The sequence below is a fragment of the Abramis brama genome, assembly GCF_963993115.1.
Source record: "Abramis brama genome assembly, chromosome: 5".
In the NCBI taxonomy this organism is placed as follows: domain Eukaryota; kingdom Metazoa; phylum Chordata; class Actinopteri; order Cypriniformes; family Leuciscidae; genus Abramis; species Abramis brama.
The window spans coordinates 23,386,819-23,411,839 of record NC_139967.1 but is presented as its reverse complement, the minus strand read 5'-3'; the positions used below and the strand labels follow the sequence as shown (position 1 = coordinate 23,411,839).

The window sequence follows — 25,021 nt, the reverse complement described above, 5'->3', positions numbered from 1 at the left end:
CTAAGCAAGCCAGAAGTGAGTGGCAAGGAATCTAAAACTCCATCAGGTGACAGAATGGAGAGAGAGAGAGAGAGAGAGAAAAAAAAAAAAAAAAACCTTGTGAAAAACCAGGCACAAGAATAGTAATTTCTTTAAAAAAAAAATTTAAAAAAAAGAGAAGTTGTTAAATGTCCTGCATTGTGGCATGATAAACACCATCTAAAACTTCTTTAAATAGCATTTTTATAATTATTATATTTATATAATTCATAATTCATTAACTTGAATAGGCTATTTAATAATAATAATATTAATAATAAAAAAATCAAATAGTTACACCACAGGACCAAAGTTCACGTCCACACCTGCAAATATCTGCAAGAGTTTCATATCCAATATGCATATGTGAGCGTTTGCGCATACTCCAGCTCTCACTGGGTTGGGTGTGTGTAAATAAATAAATAACCGAGTCAAGTGCAAAGAGCCTATTATGCAAGTGGCACTGGTGGAATTCAGATGTGTGTGGGAACTAAAAGATGAAGGTCTTACTGTACGTATGTTTCATCTTATTTTTTACTGAAGAGGCAACTGGACAGACGGTAAACCGTAAGTGTGTGTTCAAAAGAAGGCTCAAATATGTTCAAATGGTTTTGTAGTATCTGTTTTAAATATAATCATGATATATTAGTTGTAAGCTAATACTATAATTACCATAGTTTCTGTATGTGTGTTCTTCAGGTGTCTGTGCGAGCACTGATGACTTCGATCCATGTTTGGACAATGGGCCGTGTGATCAGAAAACTAGCAGATGTAGCTGTTTCGAGGGACAGCCATTCTGTCGGTAATCTACCTTTAGCACTCTACACTGTAGTTTAAACTTTAGCTTGTTTTGAGATTCACCCCTTCTGTTTTCTGTGTAGGTGCAACAGTAAAGAAGGCGAGTTTTACTTAGATGAAAAGTGTTCTCAGAGATGGACAGTAGTGACCTTTGCCCTGGTGGCTTCTCTGCCTGGCCTCACACTTGCTGTGTTGGTGGGGGTGATTGTTTATGTGATGATGCTGCAATCAAAGAAGAGCCACACAGGGTGAGAAGGAAAAACACAACTCTAGCTTTAATGGAGCTAATAGTTGCTTTATTGATTTTGGTAAATCCGGTAAATTTTTGTCTCTCTTACATATAGTCTGACTTTATGAGGGTAATTAAAAAATATGACTTACAGCCCATGATGCTCTAAAGTAATTATTGTGTGTTATGCCTAACAAGTAATTAATTCTGTCATTTTGTGCATGTGTGTGTGCCCAGTGAAGAAATGAAGACACCCAAGACGGCTTTTAGAGAGCAGGACTTGTTCCCTGGAATTAATTTTGCTTCTGATATGAATGTGAGTCAACTTAATGTGTTTTGTGGTTAAAAATAGTTAACGATTCATATCAGTAGCACTAAGGCTGCCATAATCCTAATCAGAAATGTGAAACCATCTGGATGTATCTTTGAAAGTCATAAAGTCAGCACAATAAATCATAAACAGAGCATAAGATAGGTATATCAACTTCCTGAATGGTCTGCCAACTATTAAAAATGCACATTTTTGCCTTTTGTCTTGCTTTCAAAGGGTCAACCTCCCCCTAGCATGAGACCTGTACAACAAAATCCCATTCCCATGGCAGCCATGTCCAACCGGCCCTATAGGTGAATTTTATCTCTCTTCTTATGATTATTATTATTTCAAGACACTAAGCCACTGTTAATGCATTTTTCTTCCATAACAGTCCTTTTCAGTGAAAAGAAAACATCCAAAATACACATTTAAGTGATTATTTTATTACACTATATCTATTTGCATCTGTAGATTTGAGTTACAGTACATATCTTTAAAGCCGTTTTCTCAAAATGAGAATTTTTTCCCTCATGCACTGAGCCAGAAATCTCCACTTCAGTAGCACTTACATAGATCACATTTTCCGGTTTCATTTCTATTTATATTGAAGGTTTTTACCGAGGAATTTGTTCATATATCATTCACATGATTTAAGTTACATTTTATTCCAGTGGGAAATACTAATAATTCTTTGGCATTGGCACTGACCTCTGTATATTATAGATCACTGCAATGGTTGGAATGTTATTATTTTTATTTTATCTGCCGTATCCTCATGTATTCAAATTTTTCATTAATCTGCATCACTCTTCAGTCCATCTAGTAGTATGCGTCCAACTGCTGGCAGCATGACTGATGCAAGACCCCGTGAGACAAACAGGTATATGGGCAGTACAACATGTGCAGGATGCTTGGTGCCCTGTGCTAGAGGAATGAAACAATGCGATTCAAAGCATTTTTAAGTGTTGTTGTTCTCCATTGACACAACACTAACTTTCAGATAATCTGGCACATTTAGCATATAATTAGAATCAAATAACAGTGCTGCATGTAAACAGTAAATGCTTATGAGACTGAAGAATTCAAATGTTTGTTGGATCATGAAAAATTTGACACTTACATTTACATTGCCTCCACAGCATGTACAATGGTATGCGTGATCCTGAAGTGGGAGGTCCTGTACAGCCCTACAGGTAATTCTACATCAATTGATAATAATAGCTCATACAGTATGTACATATATATACAGTACAGTACAGTACACACACCTATATATAGGCTATATATATATATATATATATGGACCGAAAGTGAAAATTCTGGTATTCCATGTTTTGTATTTCATGTCCTTGTGTTCAATTCAGTGATTTTTGTGTTGTGTATTTGTGTGATTGTAGCAATGGAGCAGGTCGGGGTCAGATTGTTAGCAACCCATATACAAGAGATTCATCCAGTCGAAATCCCTATGAAGACCACAACCCTTCTGCAGAGCACAGCCATTACAGACCACACGCCCCTTCACACACATATGAAGACCTGGTATGGTTCACAAATGTACCAAACATTTCAATTTCAGGAATAGATTGGTAAAAGTTTATAATCTTTTTTTCATGGCATCAGACAGCATATTATGATGCACTATACAGCACATGAGCAATTTAGAGGCTGTGTTCTGATAAGACTGAGAATATGAGCTCACTGTGGATGATCAAAGGTCTTCTCTTCAAATAAATAATTCTCCTGCTCTTTATTCCTCCAACAGCCACAGAATCAGCCCTATACTCCTGCTCCACTCTACAGTTCCTCTGAGCACGGAAACCTCCGCAATGGATTTCCACGACCCAAATTAAACCTACAATTTTAGAACAATTTTTTTGTATACATCTAATCATTATTGGATCTGATCAATTTTGTCATTATTTGTTGAGTTAAAATGTAATTTGTGGCTCTTTTTATATTAATCATTTAGCAGAAGCTTTTATCCAAAGTGACTAACAAATGAGGAATACAACAAGCGATTCATCTCAAGCATCATCCAGAGTAGAACATGCTGGAACAGGTTAAGAAACAGTGAAAGCATAGCAGAGTGTATTTATTGTCTAATCAAATAAAAAAATAAAAAGCTTACAAGTGTTGCCAACGTGTGCTCTATTGTTTAGTATAATATGAATAGTATTTATGTTTAATACAAGTTTTAGATTTACAGCGGGGTGCAAAAGTCTAAAATTACTTTAAAAAAAGAAAACCCTTGACTTTCAATTAAACCTGAAAAATAAAGTTTTAGGATTTTGAACATGAACAATAAAAAAGTTATGCAATTATACTATGTGCCACACAGGATATTGAACGGGAAGGAGAGCATGAGGAATTTATTGCACTGCAATTCACAAAAAATGCAAGATATCAGACTCCTGAACTTCTGCAGTGACCTGGACTGAGTTATTGCAATAACAGTATTTATTTATGATGTGGAATAACTGTATTTATATGCCACCAGTTAGTTAGTTACAAGTGCAAATGCTGCCAATTACCATGTGCAATATCATTATTTATATGCCACGGTCAAACTCCTTTTAGTGTTATATTTTAATGCACATTGTAAAAAAAAAATCTTATATTTTTGAGTCAGTGGAACGGAATTTCGTTCCACAGTTAAATGACAATAAAAAGTCTAAATCACACCCACAGACGTTCACCACCCGGACATTTTTTTAAGATGTTTAGCTTTAAAACATTGATCGCGACATGTTTATGGTTAATTCCAAGTTTATGGAAAGTTTTATTATACTTTCCTGCATTCAAATACAAAATGCAGTTCTGCATCCTGTTTGCTACCTCATTTAAAATTCGGGAATTAAAGTGAAAAATTTCGGGTTTTGCACATGTAGAGTCAATTGCTGTCATCAAACCCGGAGGACAAACCAAATACTCAAAAACTCATGTTCATTTTTCAATTCAATGCATTTCTCAAATTGTTATGCTGATACTAAACTTGTACTGAAATGTTTTGTATTAAACTACAAAACATATGCATCATTAGCAGACATCGCAGATTACATATAATGTGACAGAAATGAGAAGAAAAGACGGTTTACAGGTGAGTTTTCTTTATGTTTACTCAAGAACAGGAGGTTGACCGTACAAAGATTTTTCCTAAAGAAAAGCAAAATTGCCCGATAAAGCAATAAATAAATGTCAGAATAAAAAGGCAGTCTAAACAATTTGTTCCAATGTCCCACAGTTTCTTCAGCGATTCTGATCCACATTAAACAGTGTCACAGATCCATGCAAGTGCTGATACTGGTTTGTAATTGCTCTTGCTGAACCGTCTTCGCTGAAGTCGCTCATCTGACCCGACGACGAGGCCTAGCAATATCTGCTAATGGTTAAAGAACATGCAGTCTTAACCGGCTCCAAATCAAACAGCACATAAGGTGTAATTATGTGGGTGACGACATTTTTCTGAGTCGACTGATTTTGACTTTAAAAGCTAACAGTACAGGGAACACTTCTGTAGAAATCTTGCACGCAAAACAACATCCATGAAAAGGCAAACATTTAATCATGTGGGAAAGAGTGATGTGGAGCGATGCAAGGACGCCCAAACATCCATCTCTACAGATGCCCAGGGGCTTAAGGTCTCATTTAAGATTTATTTAAAGACATTTAAAAAAAAAAGTCAACTATGCTAAATCTGTTTAGAAAAAAAGTAACCAAATTAACTAACCACTAAAGCGCCACTCTCTGTTGTGTCCATGTCACATTGGCAGCATTGGGATGTTTATTTGTGGGAACTGAAAGATTGCGTGTGCGTGTGTGTGTGTCTGCGTGCGTGCATGAGATTAGATCAGCCCATGTTCTTGCGGTTGCCATATCCTCTCCGGTGTGTGTCCTTCCAGTTGTCCCAGTCACGTGCCTTCTGCAGCGCCTCTTCATCATCGTTCTCTTCCTTCCTCTCTCTTTCAGCTCTCTCATCCTCCTCTGCATCACCATCTGCTGTGGAGGAAAGACAGAGGTACTGAACTGAGTAAAAAGGCAAATCTCTCCTCAGTTTTAGTACTATAAACTGAACACAAGGCCTGTCAGGGTTACGGATTATTGATCTAATTGCAATTATTTGAGATAAATGCAGATTTCATGATTTTGACAGGCCTACTGAACACTTCTAATTGAAAGTAAATGAAAGACATTGATTCTATTTATATCTTTTAATAAAAGATTATGTCCTGCAAAAGCACTCAATGCGCATGTAAGCACCTGTGCTGCGTGGTATGCCCTGGTCAGGTAAACATCCTTGCCGTCGGTGTTGGTCATACCAGTCGTCCACTGTCATGGTGGGAAGGCTGGGATATCCCTCACCAAACACTCTGCAATACATTCAGAAAAACACACACACTAGTATTGCAGCACTGAACTCCACAGGCACACTCCAAATGCACACGTACTTCGCCTGCATGGCATCCTTAGTCAGGATAAAAGGCTTCATGGGCGGTCTTTTGGGTGGGGATGGCTGGGGGTTGCTCTACAGAGACAAACAATTATTAGTCAAATTTTAAATTGTGGTAGATTTACGTAAACACAAAATAAAAGCACCGTTGTAATTCAGAGTACGTGGCAATGAAATACCTGCTTGAAAAGCTCCATCCGTTTCAGTATCTCGATCTCCTGGTTGATGGAGTCGATCTCCTCGAGGGCTAGGGTCACCCACCTGCGCACGTGCAGCAGGTAAAAATCTCTCACCACCTCTTCATCAGCTGAACCCGATTCAACTAGTCCCCTGATCTCACTCAGCTTGGCTTCGGTCTCCTTACGCTGATTAAACCTGGAAACAACTCACAGTGTAAATATGCCACACGGATCCACAAAAATATTCAGCAGCACAACTAGTTTTCGACATTGATAATAATAAGAAATGTTTCTTGCGCAGCAAATCAGCATATTAGACTGATTTCTGAAGGATCATGTGACACTGAAGACTGGAGTTATGATGCTGAAAAATCAGCTTTGCCATCACAGGAATAAATTATATTTTAAAGAATATAAAATGACATAAATTTTAAATTACATAATTAAAATAGAAGAATATTTCACAATAGTACTGGTTTTTTCCCCAAAATAAATGCAGCCTTGGTGAACATTTTAAATAATCTTACCAACCCAAAGCTTTTGAACAGTATATATACATATAATAATAATAATACATTTTTTTTATTGGTGTACCCTGGACATATAGATAGATACATGCATGTTACCAAATATTCAATCCTAACCCACCTCTCGATTTTTGCTTGTCTTTGTGTTGCCATGGCGATAAGGTCTGGCTGTGACATTGGCATGGGGACTGATGGATTCATGCGCTCCTCAGTAGGAGTATCTGTTGTGTTCTCACTGGCTCTTGGCAGCTGAAAGCTACATATGTCATAGTCCTTGCACCTCTGGAGAAAGTCCCTGAAGTAGACGTGGGCCGCCTGCACATGCTCCAGCCGCTTGCTGGGGTTCACTTGTTTCATGGTGAGCGCTCCCAGCAGAGCCGGCAACAGCAGGTACTTCAGGTCGGTTGTGGAGATCTCCTCCAGGGCCTCATTATGACTACCCGAAAAATAAAAGTCAATTAATACAGCACTTCAATAAGTTTTACATTGGCTGTTGTTTCATAAGGACCACGTTATTTATTTGTGCATTAGTGCAATACACTAACATTACTTGCCTAGATTATATGGTTTAGGTAAAAAAACTAAAAAAACAAACATTAAAATCCATAATGCTTGTAATATCTCATTGTGTAACAAACCAAATAAGAAAATCAATGATGATATTACATCACCATGACGTCTTCAATTCAGAGTAAAACGGAGTACACAGCCGAGTAATACTGTAGGAATTAGGTAACATTACAACCAGTTTTGCAGATTAATGCCCTTTATTGTTTACTACTGTAGTGTAAAACTAAAAAGCACAATAACTTTTTTAATTTGCAACGGATGACTAGACGAAAAATAGCTCCCATCATAATCTGCGCGTCGCTCGCTTGTAGTGCTTTGACAGCAACACTGATTATAAAATGAGCATTTGAAGTGATCGCTTCGCGTGCGCGAGTGCGTGTAAGTGTGTGTTGTTCTATCTAACCTGAAAAGGTTCAGCTGATTGACCATCCTCGTCGCCTCCTCCAGTTGCACGATGGCGCGCTTCACTTTCACCTGCACCGCGGTGGAGCTGCTCGACTCATGCGTGGTGTCCACCTCATCATAAAGCTTCCAGCCCCGATCCAGTAAATCCGACAGCTTCGGAGCATCTGAACCACTGGGGTTTTGTGTACTGTTTGTGTCTTCAGCAGCCGCCATTTCTCAAAGCGTTTTTAAGACCCAACTCGGCTTCCGTCTTTTCCTGTTCTTAGAGTTTGTATCCGGTCGGTTTCTAGATGTTGCAGTTCTGAAGACTGACTGTGGATGTCAGCAGAGATCAGTGCTTATTATACCTCTTTAGATAACAAACAGCTATTAGCATTGTAATAAATAAATAAATAGCGAAATATATAAAAACACAGTAATATAAAATATAATTCAACTTAACTTAACAGAGCCTATTAATTGCAAATAATTTACCGTTTTAAAGCATTCGTTTTAACTGCTTTAGGTTTAAAATAACAAGTGCCACAAAGCTTGGAGCAACTTACAAACATACAAATATACATTAGTGTAAATAAAACTTACCTATAATGAAAATATTATTGCAAAAAAATTCAGCCTTTTTTTTGCATAAAAAGACCAAACTTTACAATGTGATATCAAAAATCAGCTATTACATTATTTATATATATATATATATATATATATATATATATATATATATATATATATATATATATATAAAAACACTCATTCATTCTGTCCCAAAAGCGCATTAGAAAATCAATTACTAAAAAGATGATCCTGAGATCTTTTTGAAAAAAATTACAAACTCTTAAAATTTCACTTCATTAATTGTTTTGAAGTAACGTCCTTAACTTTAGGTTACAAAGGAATTGAAAAATATTTAATTCTAATTTTGATAGAGTCAGCTTTTGAAAACCTTCTAAAACATTTATTTTAACAGGAAACGGAAAATATTCTTTGTAATTATAGTGACCTAAAAAAACAAACATTGTTTTTACATTTGCCATGATGAATTGTCAATGAACAGATTAGAAAAAGAGTTGAACCCATCCCTCATCTGAATGTGTTTACAATTATTTTAAATACGAGTTTACCAGGAGAGCATATTTGTAACATCCTATTGTTTTTATGCATAAACAAGAAAAAAACAATTTGCCATTTAGGCAAACCGAGGCCCAATATCTTAAGCAAATAAAAAAAAACTCTTTACAAAATTTGCTTTTTCACAATGCAAAAACTACATTCCCGACCTGAATTTCTCTCTTGTTCTCCTCTGGACAGTATATTAACAGGGTATGAGTTCCCACACATATTTTTTCCTCTTTAATTTATCAAAAGGCTAACTTTACACAGAGAAAATATTCAGAAAAATTGTTGCTTCTTAGTTTGCGCGTAAAAATGTTTTGCATGTAAAACTCCTGGTCTTTTTCTGTCAACATGACCATTCTGAACTATATCTTTAAAAAATCTAAGTAGCAAAAGACCTCCCACAGGGCCACTCAGTTTTCATTTTAGAAAGCTTTACACCCAGTATAAACACAGATCTGTGACAACATTAGCATTAAGAAACCATTTGTCTCTGTGGTCTCGGTCACTGTGTGCATTACCGTGTGCTGGATTATTTGTTTGTGTTAGTGTATGAGGGCAACTTAGCACAAATGGCTGATATTAATGATTTTGCCAGCAGTTAACGGAATCATTCATACCATGTAGTACAAATAAACTTCATAAAGTAACATAGTCCAGGGCTGCTTTAACTCAGAATACTGAGCCTTTGTTAGGACAAAGTGGAAACTCGACTCATTTTCCCATGGTGTTGTATCGCTGAACCTCTGGCACGATCAGTTGTTAGGAAACCGAGACACATTAATGTGATGATACACGGGACAACTTTTTTTGAGCAATGTAGCCGAGCGATGTTGAGAATTGAGAATGGGCAACACATTTCTATCTGGATACTTTAGTGTCTCACCTGCTTGCCCATTGATGGCAACATTGCTCAAAAAGTTGCCCTGTGTATCATCACCTTTAGAGCCATCATCGTGATTGACGAGAACTCTCTCTAGGCTGAGGCAAAAGTGTTTATTCAGTTCACTGATCCTGATCCCGTCTTTTCTTAATGCTTAACCACACATTTAAACTTGTTGAATGCAACTAAAGGTCTTTGAGCAGGTGTGAGATCCTGTGCACTCTCTAATGTGTATATTTTTTAATCACTTTAATAGGCTCTGAGGTTATTTTGTCTTTCTGGCCACGAAAAGCAAATTCCCCTCATAGTGGAGGACTAACTCTAACCCAGTCATGACCTTTAACCCTGATCTCTACCCTTGGAAAATGCAACATACATCAACTGTCACCCAATAGAATAACAGACAAACCACATTCAAATAAACACCAGAAAACCCCAATGAGCTGCAGAGAGATGAAATATGTGCATGCGTGTGAATGTGATTTCCAACTTGCTGCTTTTTCTTGCCTCATCGATCAAACGGAATTTAAGTTCTAATTTTGTCACGCCAGGCTGTTGATTCTTCACATATTTGGAGTCGCTTGCAGATCTATTCTCAGTATGTGTGTGTGTGTGTGTGTCCGGCTATGTTGTGAGATTTACAACCTTTTGTGCCCTTTGCTTTGTCATTGCAGCACCAGCAATATGGGGGGCAGAACTGACAGGTGCCACACACACACACACACACACACACACACACACACACATACACACACACACACACACACACACACAGTCCAAAAACTGCTTTCACAGAACTCACATGAACATGTCAGAAAGCAAATGGACCAAATGTCCCTTCCATAAGGAGGATGGCTTAAGAAAGGGACTAAATAATGTTTTAATCAAAACCAAAAAAGCCAAAGGGTTTTTGAAAGGGGAAGGTTTATGGTCTAGTCAATATTAAAATAGTGTAAATTAATGGAAGATGATATAAAAAGATTTTGTCTGTGTGTGCCACTCAGGTTGATGGTAAAACCTGACGCCACCTACACTGTGGAAAGACCATCCCAAGGTCACCACGAGGAAAGCGGTTCAAGCGTTAGGGGATAGAAAATATCATCTCTGCATAAAACAACAGAAGTCAATGTAAACTCCCACGGTGAAGGAAAAACAAATGCGTGTTTGAATGTCAGCAGAGATCGGCGGGATTGTCCTGCATCTGTTTTCACAAACAGTCACTCGGCAAACAGCTAAGCACTAATAGTCTTCCTCAGACTGTGTGTGTAAATACTCTTTCTGTGGGAGTGTGGTGTTGTGCTCTTAGTAAACAATACATGGGACCCGGTTAAATGGAGAGCTGCATTCCACGGAGATTCACACCAGGTGCACAGTCAACAGAGGAAAAGAGAGAATCATCTTATTTCAGAAGAGATCAATATCTTTTAGACAGAAAAAGAAACCCTCCTTCATCCCTGAGATCTCGAAAGCATCCCACACTTCCCGTGGCTGATGAAGGCTTGGATAAAGTTTCTAAAGTAAAAATAACTGATTCTTCTCTGCCAGTGTATTTTATTTTTCAACAAGAATCTCTGATATAAAATGCAAAGACTGAGCAAAAGCTAAACCCCCTCTGAGGCTCAGACCTGTCCTGCAAAGGGCCCAGAAATCTGTGCGCCTTTGTCTTTCTGTAACAATGCAGAGATAAAAATCAGGCAAATCAAAGGACAAAAGGAACCGCAGAACAGGTTAGCCCTCTGTCTCTTTCTCCTGTAGCTGCTGTTGAATACTTACTATCTGGGTTCTTAATCTCTCTATAGCACTGATATCCTGAAAATGTCTTTGATGTGAAAGAATGTTGATGAGAGATCAGAGAAAACATGCTCAAGATCACATACAGAACTGCTATACAATTCTGAGCAACATAAATCTACTCCCCAAAAAAAAGTGCTTCAGAGAAATGCACACAAAAATGAAAATATGGTCATTTACAATTAGGTTTCATTTGTTAACATTAGTTAACTACAGTACGTTTCAATTCATCTACAGCAATTATTCATCTTAGCTTATGTTAATATCAACATGTACTATGTCTTTAAATACGTAATTAACACACTGTGAACTAACATGAACAGTGAGTAAATGTTCAGAAAATATATTGCTCATTGTAATTTCATTTGAACTAATGTTAACAAATGAAACAACAGGATTTTAAATGTATGATGAAAAATTCCAAATTAGTCTCTTCCACATTAAATATTTTTAATAAAATAAATACAAATTTTCGTTTTTACAGAAAATGTACAAGTTTTCCCAGGGTGAAAAGCGTGGACTTCATCTTTCTTTTCATGAATACAATGGAAAAATTCACAAAACACTTACTTTGCTATAAAAATAGTGTCATTAACCTTCATAATCAATACTGGGTGCAGAGAATTTCTGAGGTCAACCAAACTAAACAGTTTGATTTCCATCTCTTGCTGCTTTGTAACTCATGTCATGAAATGCATGTGACCAAAACAGATCAGCAGTGTGTGAAGTATTACCGCAGTAAAGTCACTCTTTACCAGCACAGTCGTACCCTCCCCCCAGTCTCTTTCTCTGAGCTGGAGTTGATGAGTTTTCTGCGAGTGGCCACTGCTTATCACTCTGCTTTTCCACAGGGTGCCTTGAGGGCCTCACCGCAGGGTTCTTTGTTTACAGCCATTCATTAACTCTTTCACCACCCCATATTCCTCAACTCCGGCTCTTCTTTCTTCACTTTCATGCCATCCTTACAGCACTTAAAGGATTGTCCACCCACTTATGGCTCTAACATGATCACACACATTCGCCCAGCACTGCACTCTGTCGATGAAGACAGTCCATGAGGTGGCTTGTCACTTGCAGACGTATCTCTCAACGGTGCGGTGGCAGGTTTTGCAGGACACGTAACAGCACCAGTGATATTTACACTGGCAGCGTTCCACCAGCACCTCCGTGTAGGCATTATAACCCCGTCCACAACACATGAGTCCACAGCTCTCACTGCCAGTTGCAGTCTTGTTACACTGCCTGCAGAGATGATGTAGAGCAAATTATTTACACATAATTTACTTTAACCAAATAACTCAAACGGCAGCATTTGAGCTTATTTGTGTCGTGAGAATCAGTATTCATGTCTGAGTGTGTGATAATGTTTAACTGATTCTATTCATGTGCCTCTTTTCTTTCCGTTGTGCTCTGTCCCATCGGTCAGATCAGTGATAATCCCTCATTCATTACAGTGACTGAGAACTGATTGCTCTCTCTCTCTCTCTCTCTCTCTCGTAACTCATCAGTAATCAATAATCCTTGATAATGATTGATGATGGATATCTCACCTGTCCGTGGTTCCGAGCGACCCCTGCTTGGCGTTCTGTGAGCAGTAATCCGGCGAGCTGACCAGGTAGACAAGTTCATTCTCTCCGACGGGCCTCACCTCCATCTCCCGGGGGACCAGCTGTCGGCGGGTGCCAATCTGACGCGGAATGACCTTAGTGGCCGACAGGTATTTAGACTTGAGGTCGGCGGAGATGCTGTTGATGTCTTGAAGGCCCTTCCAGCAGGTCTTCACAGAGCAAGAGCCAGAAACACCGTGACATTTGCACTTCATCTCTAGAGCATCCATGAGCGCCTATACAAAAACAACAACACAGACACACAATTAATGAAATGAAATTGCTATAATAATGATGCCAGTGATGCACGTAATTGAAGTTACCTGTCTTCCCACTGCATTGTTGTGAAGCTGCATGAGTCTGAAGGCCTGTGGTCCCGAGCGACGGTTCCTCATAGGCGCGTCTGAGAAAGCAGAGCCCATCTGCAGGCCGTAGCGCACATTATCCCCACATCCACCCCAGCGGAAGTCCGGGGCCGCCTGCTCCGCCGGTGCTGCCGCACATGAACAGCTGGGGAGGTCTCCAGAAGCACAGGCACGGGCGATAGCATGACTGACCACTGCAGCGGCCAGAGAGAACACAAACGCTGCCTCACGGGTCCCTGCGCAGAGACATCACTGTTAGAACAGCTGCACTAGCAACCTGAGCTTTGCATAAGTTAGTGGTTTTTATTTTTAAATAGCTGAAACTTATATTTAAAAAGCAGGGTGGCTGCTGGTCAATACAATGCTGCTGATAGACAAATCCAGACGTAATCACCTTTCGCCAGGTCCGGGGTGAAGTGAGGGGCGCTCTCGATGGACGAGCAGTTCCAGCGCATGTCGCTGAAGGCACCCTGGCACGAGCTCTTGGTGAGTTTGGCCGCGTGCACGATGCTGTGCATGAGCTCGAGGTTCCGTTTGCAGAGCTGAAGCTGATCTGGCACGAGCCCGTCCAGGAGTTTACAGTGATGCGTCTGATTCCACCCGACAGAGCTCCCGTTTGCCGTTAAGCCACTGGAAATACACATAGCCTATATTTGAGCCAGTCTGACGGATAGTTTGGTCAGCTAAACATACTAACTTTATTTGACTGAATAATGCTATCTTGTACATTACTGGACTTGTTTTCAACAAAGTTAGCAAGACAGTTAACAAAAACAGTGAAAATCACTTTATCCAATTGCAATAACCACTTGGTTAACTTTTAATGAACTTCAATGAATTGTTTCATAAATAAAATTCATTATTCTTGAATAGAACTTATTCTGTTCTCGAATCAATTAAGACATATTTAAATACCCAGCGACGCCTACAGCTGGAATAAAATAGCTGAAAATCTACTTTTTGGTGAAATGTCAGATATCATAAAATATTTAATTCATCCCCATGTCGCTTGCTGAATAAAAATAAATACTTACAGCCATGATATTCCTGTGCATGGATGATAAATCGCGCTCAAATACATAACGAAAAATAGAAGACAATTCCTGTATTCTGTCATATCGTTCTTCCGTCGTTTAGAAATCCTAATGAAGTCCGAATTGTTGTCTTTCACAGTGGTCAAGATGCTCACCGAACTACCTGATGGCACCGCTGAAATGTGTCCGAGTCCAAGTGAAGCTCTCTCTCTTTCATAGGTCAGCTATGGGACTCGACCCGCCCCCTCCCTCCCTCCCACCCACCCACCCACGACGCGTGGGCGGTCTCAAGATTCATATGCAAGAAGCGCGCAGAGGGATTACCTACTACAGTTAATTTATAATGGAGGGAAAACAACATACTGGAAAATAACAAAATTAACCAGATTGTCTAGTAACGCAATTAGAGTTTATCAAAGCTCACTAAAGTGTTGGCTATCACGCAGATCAAAGCCATTCTTACCCTTGCAAATCAACAGTAGCCTACAAACAGAAACACAGGTTTTTTATATTAATTATGTTTTTTACATTAAGACTTAATGGTTTGTTTGTTGTTATTTCCTTGTTTGCGCGTTGTGAGCAAACAACGTTTTAACCGATTTGTCGAGGTTACGGGTAAAAAAAAGCCATTAGCAATGTTCAGCCTCATCATCTGTAAAGCTCAGCTTTCCAGGGTGTGCGCCTTCCCAAAGGAAACAATTGGGCTTTAGTCTTTTGAAGATTTCTGTCCGAACGGGATCAACAACCCGTTCATTTACATTAAAATATGTTTGATTCGGCTTTTCCCTGAAGATAAGCCGGATTTCTTGTTCCTCAAGCCTTACAAGCGCAAACAGCTTAAAACAGCAGTGGGTCACTGTAACCAGGTAAAAGCTGCTGAGAGCATTAAATGTCGATGATCCATAATTTTATTCTAAACATCACATTTCCCCAGTCCTACAGTAAATTCATAGGTTCTTCTGGGGCTAAGAAAAGCACAAGTTCTGCCTTAAATAGTTATTTAAAAAAAAAACTGAAATCATGTCGTATACAATAACCATAAAGTACGTGTTTCCCGAGCATGTTTACGCGGTGCGGCTCGTTGGTCTAGGGGTATGATTCTCGCTTAGGGTGCGAGAGGTCCCGGGTTCAAATCCCGGACGAGCCCAAATTTTCCATTTTTTTTTAAAAAACGTACACTAATTTGACTGTGTACTATTAAGTAAACACATATACAATCGCTATATAGCGTAAACACAAATCTATTTTAATCGTACGGTCAGCCGATGCTTATTCAGAGCTGAATGTGCCTCACGTGCGGAATGCAGCCTGGCGCATGAGAATGGTGGCGCTGAGACAGTCCTGCCGGTGCTAATCACTCTAGTCTGATCATCACATAGGTGTGAATATTCACAGGTCCCAGAACGGTCATATCTCACCGAGACAATCAGAAATAACATATCCCTCATATGCGAGCAGGCAGCTCGGCCACTTCATGGAAAGGCGAGAAAAGCTTATCTTTGATTCGACTCGTCCTTGCATACAATCTTCTGAAATGTGTCGGGACACAACTGCATCAAGAATAGACTGCTTATTGATCTCGCAATGGGCCATCAGTGCCCGAAACTGCAAACTGGAATTTTAATTGATGTGTATGCGAGTGCATGAATTAGTCGGGATTAGGATCAAACAAACCAGTTCTCCTTTCTTTGAATCTTTAATGGAGCTAGAATAATACAAATGCCTCACGGGGCTCCTAATCCGATCAACAAATCCTGCCATAATTGGAGGCCCAATCAACAGGTTTTATGAGCGTTGTGTGCTGTAAATAAACCAATGAGATGCTCTTAGGTTATAACAGGTCTTATATGAATCCATATAGAAGTGGAATGATCAAACACACTTATGTATATTTATTTGATGTAGGCCTAGTGCAGTGTTCATGCAATGCACTGTGCTTTTTCAAGAGAGGCTGAGACATGGAATCTTTCCATTTAATTTTACCTTTAGTTGACCTGTTGAGATCTTAAAATCTCAGCACAATACATTTACAAGCACAAAATTCACATTATGACAAATGTATTCTTGGACCAAAAAGGTTTTAATTGTTGATAATCATACTGAAGAGATAATTGATTATGGAACTGTAAACAAGAGCCACATCAAGAAGTGTAATGAATGAGGAACCATGCAACATGGTATGTCTGGAAGGTATTCTCTCCCAACATATACCAATGTAATTGCACAGAAACCTAAAAGATTTCTGAATTTACTGTGGACTCGATTTTTACTGAGAAATGTTATGATGTATCTTATCTACCTACCTCCATGGTTTAGAAAATCAGTTCTAGTGGACATGAAAGAAGGCCTAGTCATCATACAGTAGGCTACTGAGCAATAACAGCATCATGAATGACAGTGAGGTGTGAGATGCAGGATGGATCGTTCTGTTCACCTGTTTGAAGCAGTCAGGGGGCTCGTGAGGACGAGTCCTTGCTTTCTGTCTCGTGCTTTGACTTAATTGTCCTGAGATTTTAGACAAAAGCTTAGCATCAAGAGTGTATCCTGTCTTTTGTATCTGTGTGTGTACAATGTAGACAGTAAGACAGAGGAATGTGGAAGCAGGGGTGACGAAACCTTCATGTTTGTGAAAGAATGACATTTTAAGGTGTTATTAGCCATTACGTCACCCCGCAGACCACTTAACACTGAATACACACAGGTAGAAAAGATGTTTCTGTTCTATACACATATGGAATAGCAATGAAGCCGGCATGCGTTTAGTGAGATGGATTTGGTTCCTCCACTAAAACTTTTAATTAACACAAACTTACATGGATCTGATGAATGAACACCATAACTTGAACTAAATTAGGCCACAAATATCTCTGCATATCAGAATCACACAGGCAGATACTGATGATTATTGAATTTTTTTTTTTTGACACTAGGGGTCACTGCACACCAACTGCGCCACTCTTTCTCTTGGAACATAGAAAATGAAACCACTGTTTAAAAACAATCTTTCAAAAACAATTTAATAGGACATAAGAAAAACACAAGAGAGAAAAAAATATCTTATGTACATATATACAGTCCCTGTATAGTTTACAAATATACATTATCTTCAGTAAAATAAAGACACTTGTATCTAAAACACAAACACACAGCAGAAACAAAAACTAAAACAAGCTGTTGGTTGGATGTGATGTGTAAGGGAAGAAAGAGAGAGTTATAAACAAATCTGTCAGAACAATCACATTCAGACTCTCCTGCTTTTTCTTTTTTTTTTTACATTTCCATGTGGAGACAGAGGGAACACGCAGAGGAAACCTGAGGGCAGATTACCAGCTCCCTTTAGAAAGTTCCAGATAATTCCCACGGTTCTTTTTATTCCGAGACCTTTGAACACACAATAAAGCAGTTTGTTCTCACTCTGAGGATCTTGGATCTGATTCCTATTAACTAAACTACTCTCATGATTCAGTCTTTCTCTAAAACCCATCAGATCCACAATCCTGAGCTGTCAGTCAGGCGCTGGAGAAATCAAAAAGGGCTGATTCATGACTTTTATCAGTATGTGTTAGAGTCAGACAGAGGCTCAAATGTTCGGAATGGAACAATAGGTTACTGCTTACTGTATACTGTGCAGTATATACTGAATACTGCAACCTATTAAAAACAGTATATAACAACGGATTATGAAACGCTAAATGTTTCAGTAGTATGCCACATTGTACCTCATCACGTTGCATGCTCAATTTGGCAAGTTATTATCTAATGTTATTTTAAAAAAAAAAATCATATTTTGTATACAATAGTATATTTATCATCAAATCATGAGGATATTGATAGTATTTTGCATTGTGGGATATAGTATTCAGCAAGTTTGCTGCTCAAGAAACATTTCTTATTACAAATGTTAAATACAGTTGTGCTGCTTGATATTTTTGTGGAAACCCTGATACTTTTTCCAGGATATTTGATGAATAGGAAGTTCAAAAGAACAGCATTTATTTGAAATCGAAATCTTTTGTAACAGTATATATGTCTTTACTGCCACTTTTGATAAATTTCAGGTGTCCTTTCGGATAAAACTGAATAAAAGAAATGATCGACCCCAAACTTTTGAACAGTAGTATGTATGTTAGTTATACTGCATGCACACTATATATCGCAGCACAAGTAAGAGTAGTACAACAATATTCTATTCCGAACACAGGCCAAACTCTCCTAGTCAAACTCTCAGTGCTACATTTACAATAGAGGAGCACTTCTGCCCTCTACAGGAGGCATATGGTATTGCATATTCAGGATGTTGATGGAAGAAAACATTTTGAAGTATCATTGATTGCATTACCTGAACCACTGCCATCATATGCACACACTCAGTTTTTCATAAAGGTAATGACAGTTAAAGAACAAAGACCCATGCCAAAAAAATTAAAATAAAATAAAACTGTCAGGACTTCACGACTTCATTTTAAAAATGGGCTTCTTGAATGTGTGCGAAAGATCAGATATAACTGAACATAGATATTCTGTTTTACATACATTGCCAACATCAGTGCTTATTTTAATAGAATAGTGCACAGGTTCACTATTTATGTGGTGTTGAATCAAATGAAGTGTGTGTCTGTTACGACTGGTGTCAGTTCCAGTCACTGAAATCACTGTGGGTGCACTTTCTCCCTGTGCTAACGCTGGATGGGCAGTGTGTGTGCTTGAATGTACATACACACACGGCAACTGTGACGGCGCTGAGCTCATCCGGTCACACTGTTCATTCAGGAAACCAGTGTACCCATCTCATTCGTAAATAGACTGTTTGATTACTTGTGGTGCTAATGTTTGAGGGTGTTTCAGTGCTCAGAGAAACTTGAATCTTTTTGTCAGTGTTGGTGATGCTACGTAAGTCACGTTTGCCTGATGCTCGACAGATATGTTCATAAATTGCTGGCTGTAGATTGGTGGTGTCAATGGGGCGGGGATGGCTCAGTTGAGTTCAGTGGGTGTGGTCTGTGAGCTCATCAGCTCATGCACATCTAAAGAGCGTGATCTGCGTGTCTGATTAGGTGGACCTCAGGTGTGTCCGGCGGCCGGGGCGTCCCCTAGACGGATGCTGCCGAGGAAGGTGGTGTGGTTGCTCATGGAGATGGAGGTGTCTTCGTACACCATGCGAATGGAGATCCTCTGGCGTGCTCGCAGCAAACACACACCCGCGGTGTAGCAGGTGTTGAACTTGCGCTGGCCGGTCTCGATGCTTCGCGTGCAGCGCAAGAATGGAGTCTTATCTACCATCACTTCATAACTTGCTATGTCCGTGAAATTCAGGTAGTATACCTGTTGCACACACACACACACACACACAGAAAGCAAATTGGGATAATGGTTATTGATTTCTAATGTTAATATTGTTCAAATAAAATGTTTTTTAATTGTATTTGTATGAAATGTATACTGTATATGTTTGTGTATAAGCAGTAGAGTTAGTCCAGGGACTGTACTCACTTCTACCTGACTATATATAAAGTATGTTCCGTCAAGCAGGACTTCCAGCTCTCCAGAGCGCGAGTGCATTTTAAACACTCTCTGATGGATTGAGATCATTCTCCAATTCTTCAACACACCTTCTGACAAATCTCACAAACAGACACCAGTAAATACTCAATCATCTGTTATGACAGCAGCGACACATAATTAACACACATACCCACTCTAAGGAGTTTTTACAGATTTCTACTTGCCTTGTTAACATTTTCACTGACCCTTACACCCAAAAAAACTATACATTTCACATTAATAAAATCAAATTCTTAATTATTCATTTCTCAGTGTTTGGGAGTAAATAGTTACATGTAATGGAGTTACGTAATTTAATTACAAAATAAATGTAAATGTAATCTGTTAGACACTGAGAAAAAAATGTCTAATTAAATCACAGTTACTTATGAAAATGTTAACCATTTTAAAGATGGCTACATCTGAGTATTTTCTGTAAAAAGCTAGGATATGCTGAATAATATTAATTTGTTGATTTGACTGTTTTTGATGTGCACTATACTTCCTTCCATTTTAAGGCTGTTTAGTAAAGCGATGCTATTCTGATGCTTTTGATTGATTTTCTTGATTGAATTTGCAGCTCACCACGTCTGCCTATTGCATCAATCCACATTGCCACTGAAAGGTTTCGGCTACAACCTGTCTGAGAGTTGCCACCATGGCGAGTGATAAAAATGCTTTCCAGTGCTGGAAATGTAAAAATCATTTCATTCAGAAATCTGTATTTAACCTCAGAAAAATCTCAAAAGAAAAAAGAGGTGCTAAAGACTGGCTGTGATTTAAAATTAAAATATTATAATCTTAATTAAAGTGATTACTGCCAGACTTTCAAAATCCTTCATCAGTGTTGAGTACTGCGGTAAGGTTAACCCTGTCTGGTTTAAATGTTTTAAACAGTTGAAAACATTCGTTAGAAATTTAGACAAAAAATTTTAGTATCAAGGTTGAAAACCGTTGTGCTGCTTAATATTTTTCTGGATAATATAACGAATAGAAAGTTAAAAAACAGTATTTACCTGAAACATTATAAATGTCTTTACTGACACTTTTGTTAAATTTAATGTGTCCTTGCCGAATAAATATATTAATTTCTTTCAACAACAACAACAAAAAATTACTGACTACAAACATTTAAACAGTAGTGCATTATTTTGTCCCATCAAATGTTGCTTTTTTTTATTTTTATATATATATATATATATATATATATATATATATATGATGGCCAGCCGGCCATCCTTATAGTTGAACCCTTCGTACAGCCTGTAACACGTCATGCCAACACACAATAACAATAAGCATTTTCAAGAATATGGATGTAGGTCTGTGTATGCAAGGGATCATTATTTAACTCTTACCTTCTTTCACTTGGATAGTGGTTTCCTGACCTTGAAGATGCACCACGGCTGGCTACAGAAACATCACAAACATTCACAAATTCAAAAGCACGTTTTATGTAGTCTTACACATGCTCATTATCATGATCTACACATCCAAACATCCTCTTTTTTACTGAGAGAAAGTAGCATGGAGAGATGAGCAGTGTGGTGGTGGAGGTCGGGACATCGCACATACCTGGGTCTCTCTGTGCTTGGCTTTATCGGCGCCACCTGTTGACACAAAGGGGAAAAGAAATTTGTTGCTTTTGGAAAAAAGCATCTACTACATGACAAATTATTTACAATACTCTAAGTTTGAGTCGTGTAATCGTAATATGCTAAACAATCTTGAATTAACTGTAATTGTGGGCACTGCTTATGTCACCTGTCTTGCGCTATGATCTGTTCACACCAAGAATGAATGAATCTTTGCAGCAAAAAGCCTTTCCATTTAAACACTGAATTCCTATGGATTGTGCAGCAATAAAGCAACATTTAGGTTGACTTTGAAATGCTGTGTTGCTCTGTTGCATCGCTCTTGATGTGAACAGCCCTTTAAACAAGCAGCTTGCTGTGACTGCTTGTAGAGACAAGTGTCTGTGTTAACCTGAAGGTCCCTGTGGTCCAGGTGGACCTTGTGGTCCAGGTGGCCCTGCGGGTCCAGGAGGGCCAGGTGGGCCAGATGGACCCATTGCGTTACTGCCTGGGATCCCCGGGATGCCTGGAATTCCAGGTGGACCTTGTGGACCAGGTGGGCCTGGAGGTCCAGGAGCGCCAGGGGGCCCTTTCTTGCCTAAATAGAGAGAAAGAGAGAGAGGAATGCAATATCAGTCTGACATAAAGTGAAACAGTTAAAGCAATCAAAAAAAAAAGAGAAGCAAAACAAACCACCTCAAAACTGCCACTCAATTTTCAAATAACAGTGAAAATGAAATTACCCTTTTTCCGCTCTCCTTTCCTTTTTCCGCTATTTTCTGCAAAAGGGATAAGTGATGATCAGTTGGAAATGTATCATTTTACATTCACAATTGCATTTTTTTCCCCTCCTGAGCGTCTGCTTCAGATTCCAGAAAAGATGATTTATTCAAAGAGACTGTTTACACACACACACACGCACACACACACACACACACACACACACACACAATCTAGCATTTCATTTTTAAAATGTGCATGGGCCTGTACTCTCTCTGTTTGTTTGGCCACATGTAAGTATGTGTATGCATGTATTTTTTGCTTAATAACATTTTTCACTGAACAACAAACTATAATACAATTGAAGCAACATATGTAGACCCAACAGTCAAACCACATCTAGTAAGTGTGTTTGTGCGTGTGTGAGTGTGTAACAAATCGAGAACATCCGTAATAAACAAGTCTGACAAAATCCAGTGTTTCATACGCAGTTTTGCCTACACACACACACACACACACACACACACACACACACACACACACACACACACACACACACACACACACACACACACACACACACACACACACACACACACACACACACACACACACACACACACACACACACACACACACACTCTCAGGAGACAGATCTGTGTTCCTAAGGCCTGAGGTCACTCCTGTGTTTGTGTTGGCTAGTATTCAGGGGTCTTTTTTTGCAATAAAACTACTTCAACTCATTTGTAAATGACTGCTGCTTTAAGTGTGTTGTCTGGTGAGCTTCGCACGCGATATCTCTTTTTCTCAAAACACAGAATATCAAAAGTGAAGAGAAACAACTTGCTGGCTTTAATCTTTTCCTGTAATCTTCCTTTTTTTTCTCATTATATGAAAAACAACAGAAGGGGAGGGGGAGCTTAAATTTGAATGAAGACCAACAAGCACACATGTGACCCTGGATCACAAAACCAGTCATAAGTCGCACGGGTATATGTGTGGCAATAGTCAACAATACACTGTATGGGTAAAATTTATCGATTTTTCTTTTATGCCAAAAATCATTAGGATATTAAGTAAAGATCATGTTCCATGAAGATATTTTGTAAATTTCCTACCGTAAATATGTAAAACATTTATTTTTGTGAGTGAATGCAGCACAATCATGAACATAAATGGACAACTTTAAAGCCGATATTCTCAATGTTTAATTTTTTTTGCACCCTCAGACTTCAGATTTTCAAATAGTATCTCCCAAATATTGTCCTATCCTACCAATCCATACATCAATGGAAAGCTTATTTATTCAGCTTTCATATGATGTATAGATCTCAATTTCAAAAAATTGACCCATGTGACTGGTTTTGTCATCCAGGGTCACATATATAAAATCAAACATGCACAACAAAAAACAAACATGACACGTAATAAGCATGCAAAGAACTTGATCTGCAGAAGTCCCTGTGTCCTTTATAAAACAATCAGGAGTGAACTCAGCAAATAGTTATTTCATGTGCAAACCTTGCATCTTATTCACATAACACCCACAATTCAGTTAAAACCAAGAAAAAATAATAACATTTATTTAAAAATTGATGTTTTTGTACATTTTTAGTGATCAAGGAAGTTCTGTTTTTTTTTTTGCCAACCATATTATTTTTTACTTAAGTGTATTAGAGTTTCCAGGTTTTAAAAGCTTAAGATAAAATAAACATGCATATAAATTTAATTGAATTTCGCCCTCACAAAATATTCCAGTCTGCTTCACAAACCCTCAGTTTGTGTTTGCAAAACCTTTGTTATCATCTACATAATTCTTACTACTACTCGAAAAAATGTCTTCATCAGAAATGTTTAAATGAAAAGACTCCCAGATGTAATGTTTGTTTGACAGAGTGAATGTACTCCCTCTGGTGGTGACGGTGAGCTTCAGAGAAGCAGCAGGAAAATTCCATTTTGTAGTTGCAACTTTTGACTAATTTTACACATGAATATAAATGCAACTGTGATAATATTTTAGAAGTATTTGAATCATATGATAAGCACAGTAGTAAGTGCTTTTTACTGTTGAAAAACATCCATAAAAAAGAATTGGTCTGCATGTGTGCACGCGCATGTTTGCACGTTCGTCAAAAGAATTTCAAGGGAGGGTTACTTGACAGTGGGTATGTCTGTGTTTGTTTTAAATAGGAGAATAAAAAACGAGTGTTAAAAGTCTTTAATGAATGGAACAAATTAGCATCAAAGACAGACAGTATTGGAACCATATTTCACACCAAACATGCAGCTGCACACACAAACACACCGAACACCAGCTGTACATTCACAAAGTGCATGTTTATGAGGCCACAAAGTGAGTGAGTTTGTGTATGTCCATGTGCAAGTGCTTTGACCAATGAATCTGAGAAATGGGAAGAAATTAGTGTGACTTTTGATCACAATAATGGATTAGAAATGGCTTCCTTATTAAATAATCATGCGCTTCCATACAGTTTGGCACTAGAAGGAGAAACTCATGCATCAATACTTGTCTAACAGTCTGATGGTTTGGTTTTTACACTAAAATCTAACCAGTTCAAATTTGTTGTCAACATTTCATGGAAATTTAGTGGAACAGAATTAGAACTAAGCCATAAAAATCAACTTTAACATGAGTTATGTGTGTGCACGCTCTTCAAAATGAGCTCACGGCGATGAGTGAGGTCTATAGTTTCAAACGCGCACATTGAGCTGTATGCAATATCCTATATGTCTACATAACAGTATGTTAGAGATTTATTAACATCCATACACTGCTGTCAAATATACAGAGATTTACAGCTCAGCATATTACAGGCATTGTTTCCTGAGGTCATCTGCGGCACACTTGAGTGCGCCATTCTACTAGTGTGTGTAAGAGAATTTAATGTG

General features: G+C 38.5%; 4 protein-coding genes across 5 annotated transcripts in view; 1 reads left to right on the top strand and 3 right to left on the bottom strand.

Moving 5' to 3' along the window:
* The first annotated feature begins 493 nt into the window (after nucleotides 1-493).
* LOC311082790 (uncharacterized protein) lies at nucleotides 494-3,492 on the top strand. The gene is made up of 9 exons (XM_084113886.1): nucleotides 494-585; nucleotides 718-820; nucleotides 900-1,064; nucleotides 1,283-1,361; nucleotides 1,593-1,669; nucleotides 2,173-2,238; nucleotides 2,498-2,551; nucleotides 2,756-2,897; nucleotides 3,121-3,492. Exons 1-9 carry the CDS (start codon nucleotides 516-518, stop codon nucleotides 3,220-3,222), a joined length of 858 nt encoding a protein of 285 aa, XP_083970012.1. The 5' UTR covers nucleotides 494-515; the 3' UTR covers nucleotides 3,223-3,492.
* Nucleotides 3,434-7,774, bottom strand: igbp1 (immunoglobulin (CD79A) binding protein 1). 2 transcript variants are annotated; one of them, XM_084113884.1, is made up of 6 exons: nucleotides 7,485-7,774; nucleotides 6,633-6,947; nucleotides 5,985-6,180; nucleotides 5,804-5,880; nucleotides 5,616-5,725; nucleotides 3,434-5,354 (listed from the first exon to the last, which is right to left on the bottom strand). In XM_084113884.1, exons 1-6 carry the CDS (start codon nucleotides 7,697-7,699, stop codon nucleotides 5,206-5,208), a joined length of 1,062 nt encoding a protein of 353 aa, XP_083970010.1. In that variant the 5' UTR covers nucleotides 7,700-7,774; the 3' UTR covers nucleotides 3,434-5,205. The 2 variants fall into 2 exon arrangements, with proteins under 2 accessions (XP_083970010.1, XP_083970011.1); XM_084113885.1 differs by having other exon boundaries at nucleotides 3,434-5,351.
* A 3,926-nt stretch (nucleotides 7,775-11,700) lies between these two features.
* Nucleotides 11,701-14,463, bottom strand: wnt11f2 (wnt 11, family member 2). Its single transcript, XM_084115486.1, has 5 exons — nucleotides 14,277-14,463; nucleotides 13,637-13,872; nucleotides 13,201-13,478; nucleotides 12,821-13,113; nucleotides 11,701-12,512 (listed from the first exon to the last, which is right to left on the bottom strand). The coding sequence occupies exons 1-5, from the start codon at nucleotides 14,357-14,359 to the stop codon at nucleotides 12,338-12,340; spliced, it is 1,065 nt and encodes a 354-aa protein (XP_083971612.1). The 5' UTR covers nucleotides 14,360-14,463; the 3' UTR covers nucleotides 11,701-12,337.
* A 2,816-nt stretch (nucleotides 14,464-17,279) lies between these two features.
* eda (ectodysplasin A) overlaps nucleotides 17,280-25,021 on the bottom strand; it is a 40,785-nt gene continuing 33,043 nt past the window's right edge. The window contains 6 exon segments of the mRNA XM_084115060.1: nucleotides 17,280-19,598; nucleotides 19,767-19,897; nucleotides 21,176-21,227; nucleotides 21,393-21,427; nucleotides 21,804-21,989; nucleotides 22,135-22,170. Coding sequence (XP_083971186.1) covers nucleotides 19,338-19,598; nucleotides 19,767-19,897; nucleotides 21,176-21,227; nucleotides 21,393-21,427; nucleotides 21,804-21,989; nucleotides 22,135-22,170 — 701 coding nt within the window. The 3' untranslated portion in view covers nucleotides 17,280-19,337.

Excerpts from the sequence above, each read along its gene's own strand:
- wnt11f2 (XM_084115486.1), bottom strand. The coding sequence starts at position 14,359 with ATGACAGAATACAGGAATTGTCTTCTATTTTTCGTTATGTATTTGAGC. Across the intron at positions 13,873-14,276 it reads TGCACAGGAATATCATGGCT|TGGCTTAACGGCAAACGGGA; the intron begins GTAAGTATTTAT and ends GTGTATTTCCAG. Across the intron at positions 13,479-13,636 it reads CACCCCGGACCTGGCGAAAG|GGACCCGTGAGGCAGCGTTT; the intron begins GTGATTACGTCT and ends GTCTCTGCGCAG.
- igbp1 (XM_084113884.1), bottom strand. The coding sequence starts at position 7,699 with ATGGCGGCTGCTGAAGACACAAACAGTACACAAAACCCCAGTGGTTCA. Across the intron at positions 6,948-7,484 it reads AATCAGCTGAACCTTTTCAG|TCATAATGAGGCCCTGGAGG; the intron begins GTTAGATAGAAC and ends TTTTTCGGGTAG. Across the intron at positions 6,181-6,632 it reads AGACAAGCAAAAATCGAGAG|GTTTAATCAGCGTAAGGAGA; the intron begins GTGGGTTAGGAT and ends AGTTGTTTCCAG.
- LOC311082790 (XM_084113886.1), top strand. The coding sequence starts at position 516 with ATGAAGGTCTTACTGTACGTATGTTTCATCTTATTTTTTACTGAAGAG. Across the intron at positions 1,670-2,172 it reads ATGTCCAACCGGCCCTATAG|TCCATCTAGTAGTATGCGTC; the intron begins GTGAATTTTATC and ends ATCACTCTTCAG. Across the intron at positions 2,898-3,120 it reads CACACACATATGAAGACCTG|CCACAGAATCAGCCCTATAC; the intron begins GTATGGTTCACA and ends TTCCTCCAACAG.